Source organism: Cebus imitator, unplaced genomic scaffold (assembly GCF_001604975.1).
Source record: "Cebus imitator isolate Cc_AM_T3 unplaced genomic scaffold, Cebus_imitator-1.0 Scaffold45, whole genome shotgun sequence".
In the NCBI taxonomy this organism is placed as follows: domain Eukaryota; kingdom Metazoa; phylum Chordata; class Mammalia; order Primates; family Cebidae; genus Cebus; species Cebus imitator.
The window spans coordinates 7,464,944-7,469,196 of record NW_016107360.1 but is presented as its reverse complement, the minus strand read 5'-3'; the positions used below and the strand labels follow the sequence as shown (position 1 = coordinate 7,469,196).

At 35.4% G+C, this 4,253-nt stretch overlaps 1 protein-coding gene across 4 annotated transcripts in view; it reads right to left on the bottom strand.

The window, feature by feature from the left end:
• Positions 1 to 4,253, bottom strand: part of KLHL7 (kelch like family member 7) — a 75,597-nt gene that overhangs the window by 51,388 nt on the left and 19,956 nt on the right. For all 4 annotated transcript variants that reach the window (XM_017526979.1, XM_017526980.2, XM_017526981.2 and 1 more), the window contains 3 exons: positions 2,760 to 2,862; positions 1,804 to 1,897; positions 1,417 to 1,541 (listed from right to left, as the gene is read on the bottom strand). In XM_017526979.1, the coding sequence (XP_017382468.1) occupies positions 1,417 to 1,541; positions 1,804 to 1,897; positions 2,760 to 2,862 (322 nt within the window). The remainder of the gene's footprint in view (positions 1 to 1,416; positions 1,542 to 1,803; positions 1,898 to 2,759; positions 2,863 to 4,253) is intronic.

The window sequence follows — 4,253 nt, the reverse complement described above, 5'->3', positions numbered from 1 at the left end:
AGTAGAGACGGGGTTTCACCATGTTGACCAGGATGGTCTCGATCTCTTGACCTCGTGATCCACCCGCCTCGGCCTCCCAAAGTGCTGGGATTACAGGCTTGAGCCACCGCGCCCGGCTCTCTGACCCCTCTTATTCTCCTTCATTCTGCTTTTCTTCCTCCCTGCTTTCCTAGCACTCCTATTCCAGTGCTCTTCCCTTTCTTTAAAGCCTCTGAATCACAGCAAGGGTAGGAAAATGGAAGTATAGTAGTCCCCCCATGGTTTTACTTCTCTGTGGTTCAAAACATTAAATGGAAAATTCCAGAAATAAACAATTCATAAGTTTGAAATTGTGTGCTGCTCTGAGTTGTGTGATAAAATCTTATATAATCCTGCTCCATCCTGCCTGGGACATAAATCATCCCTTTGTCCAGCATAGTCATGCTGTATAACCTACCTGCCTGCCTGTCACTTGAATAACGGTCCTGGTTATGAAGCGGACTACCCTAGTATTGCAGTGCTTTGTTCAAGTAACCCTTATTTTACTTAATAACGGCCCCAAAGTACAAGAGTAGTGATGCTGGCATATTGTTATAATTGTTCTATTTGATTACTATTGTTGCTAATCTTTTACTGTTTAATTTAGAAATTAAACTTCATCATAGGCATATATATATATCCAAAAAAAACCCCACAGTATATATAGGATTCAGTACTATCTGCAGCTTCAGGGATCCACCGGGGATCCTGGAACGTATTCTGCAGATGAGGGTGGGCTAGTGGACAAAGATCTGGACTTTCATTCATGTGCCACTAAGAATCATCACACAGTGAAAAGCATACCACACTCTGGAAGGTTCTGATCAACTTTTTATGCTTCTATTGCAAAACAGAAAACATTAATAGCTTCAAAATGAATGGCTATAGCAATCCCTCAGTATCTTAATTTATAGACTAGGGTTATGTTTTCTAGTATAAAACAGCATTGACAACATGGGGAGGCAGCAAGGTGTAGTAGCTAAGAATTAGACTGAGTTCCAATCCCAGCTCCTTCATATACTAGCTATGTGATCTCATGCAAGTTATGTAACTGTAAGTTGCCTCATCTGTGATAGACCTTAGCATATCATAAGAGCTTAAATAAAACATTCACATTCATGTTGCTATCACATGCAATCCTTATTCCTCGTCTTAAATCCATGAAAAACCATCATAAATGCCATTTTGTGTTTTAGAAAATGTTGATATAATGTTTAATAAGCTTGCTGCTGCCCAGATTAATATGCATCTAAGCTCCTCTTAAATTTTATTACCAAAAAATGTTTTAGTGGACGCCTTTAAGGTTAAATGAGGATACTTATAACCAGCCTTTTAAAAAATTAAATTACACATTGAGGATAACACACACACACACAACAGGAATCTGATATTTCTTACCAAGACAGTTTGAAGCATCAACTTGTTCTTTCAAAAAATCAACACACATTTTCTTCACAGGTTCAATCTGATATTGGTTTGCTGCATCCAACAAAGACTGAACATTGTTGCTATTCACGGAAATTCTGCAAATAAGTTAGAGAAAATATTAATTACCCATGATTTTTTATTTAAATGTTACTGTGGAATGTATTCTAATAGCCCCTGAAATTAAACACAAAATTAAACTTTCAGCCCTTGAATTAGTATGGCATAGGATACTCAAACTCTTCCATCCTTGCAGTTTTTCGTTCTGAAGAGTTTGCAGCCCACCAATTTGTTACAACGTTTGCCATGGTAGACACCAATGTTACTTTTTTGAAATAAAATTAATCTTTGTTAACTCACCTAGCAGTATAAGCAAATTCCACAAGTTGTTCAATAATATCAGGTTCAGCATCTTTGAGTTCTACTTCAAAAGACTTTGATTCAAGCATGTTAGCTACAATCAAGAGAAGAAACATATATGGAATGTGTCATCTTCCTAGCTTTTAAAGCAGTTAAGAACTTAAGGCCACAGAACAGTGAAGAGATTTAAAAAGTGGTCAGTTGATAATCAAAGGAAAAAATATGTTTTCATTAGACCTAAAGGCCTGATGCCTTTATTGTTATTGTTAAATGTGGAGAAAAATAACAGGACCGTTCTGTCTGGAAGAAAATACCCCAGCAAACCCAACATTCCTATAGTAAATGCAAATTAATTCTCCACACAAAATGTGCCTTAAATTAAGCTAAGAAAATAGTGAATTAGTGTATTTTTTAAAAGCCCATATTAACAGAGACATAAAACTAAATTTTGTTTTTTTCCCAAGCTCATAAAATAGCATTAAGTAGAGGAAATAGGACCTGGACCCAGTTCTTAACACCAAATCCAGGGTTCTTTCTAGCATAATAAGCTGTATCTTTTTTTTAAGTTTAGCTTGCAGGCTCAAACGTCATGAGATTTATCTACTTCTTTGGCTTTCCACCTGAGGTTAAAAAGAAAACCCTGGGCTTTTTTCTTTTTTTTTTTTCCGCCCAGGTTGGAGTACAGTGACATGATCTTAGCTCACTGCAACCTGTACTTCAACCCTGGGCTTTTAAGTAGAAGCAGTACCTCCATCAAGAAAGGAATCAGGCCTTTAGGTCTAATGAAAGGATATTTTTTCCCTTTGATTATCAGCTGACCGCTTTTTTAGTCTCTTCACTGTTCTGTGGCCTTAAGTTCTTAACTACTTTAAAAGCTAGAAAAATGACATATTCTCTTAGATTTTACTTCATTCTCATAGAAGAAATATTGGCATGTTTTACCTTAAGATACTTACTTGTGAACATTAAGTTAAAAAAATGACTGGCTGCAGCAAGAACAACACGATGAGCAGGTATCTTTCTTTCCTGGACCATGAGGATCACATCACACAATGTTTTCTAATCAAAGGAAAAATATAGAAAATAAATAGAGGCTCACTAGCCTAGCTTGGCAATACATATTAAAAAGGTGCTTGCCAAATGCCATATTTCTATTTTCTATTTAAAGCCAATCTTTTTTCAGCACAGAATTTCTTTTTAAGATGTATTTAGGAAGGGCTTACAGAGTTGCTGCGATTTAGTAAAAAATTTGGCACTAAGTTTCCCAACAGTCAAGAGGAAAGAAAAAGTTCCACATAATCAGAAACAAACAAGTCTACTAATCCTTCAGAGAAGTCTTTTTTTTTTCTGACACAAATTCTAAGATAATTTCTCATGGTAAACTTTTCTGGGGGAGTTAAATGACATCATCGCAGTGCCCCTGATAGTTTTTCAAACACAGCAACTAGTTTTTATAGGATTTATTTTAAATTATTTATCCTTTGTGAAATCCAGAACATACACTGCATTTCCTAAGAAAGTAGCATTCACAGACCTAATCTGAAACAGAAACAGCTCAGAATACAGAGAGTAGATGAACTAAATGTCCCTTTAGCAATCTTTCCTTAAATAATACTTCTCTCAAATGCACCTGTGATAGAAGTTGGATAGCAGCCAGTTTTAAATTGTGATTTTTGACCAAGGCCAAAATAGTATCACCCTAAGCTGCTTAAGAAAGGCAGCTCTGAGTAAATAATTAAAATGTGGGGAAAATTGAATAATAAAGAAAAACATTTCAGGCTTACTAGAACCATTGTAAATGAATATCAAGGAAAAAAAATGTCCTTTTTGCCAAATAAAATTTTAATTTCTTAATGAAGTTAAAGATATAATATAAAGGTCAGGCATATAGAAAACTTAGCACATGCAATATGTTAAGCACTGTCCTAGGCACTGGGAATATGAGGGAAATAATATATTCAGAGTAAAAAAAAAAAATCACAAATCTAAGATTGGCTTCATGGCTCAGTGGATTTGCAAATTTTAAGTATTTTACTAAAACTGTTAATATAATTTCTGATAGAGAAATCCCTGTTATTTCTTACTATATTATTTTGTGAAGAAAAATCAAAATAAAATAATAATGTTTAGAATGATAGAGAAAATAAGCCCCAAATAGCAGGCTAACAAATGAACAAAATTTCACTTTTACAGCTTATTTGAAGATTTTTAAATAAGGCCTACTGGCTATTGTTTAAAACTTATATGCAGATTTATAGCTAAAGCTATGTTTATTCTCACAGTGTCTTGAATTTTTAAATTTTATTTCCTTTCATTTGGGGAGGGGCACAGAGGCAGAGCTCTCAGGTGATTTTGCTACATACTACACCAAAAAATATCAAAAGCAGAACTAGCCGGGCGCGGTGGCTCACGCCTGTAATCCCAGCACTTTGGGAGGCCGAGGCGGGTGG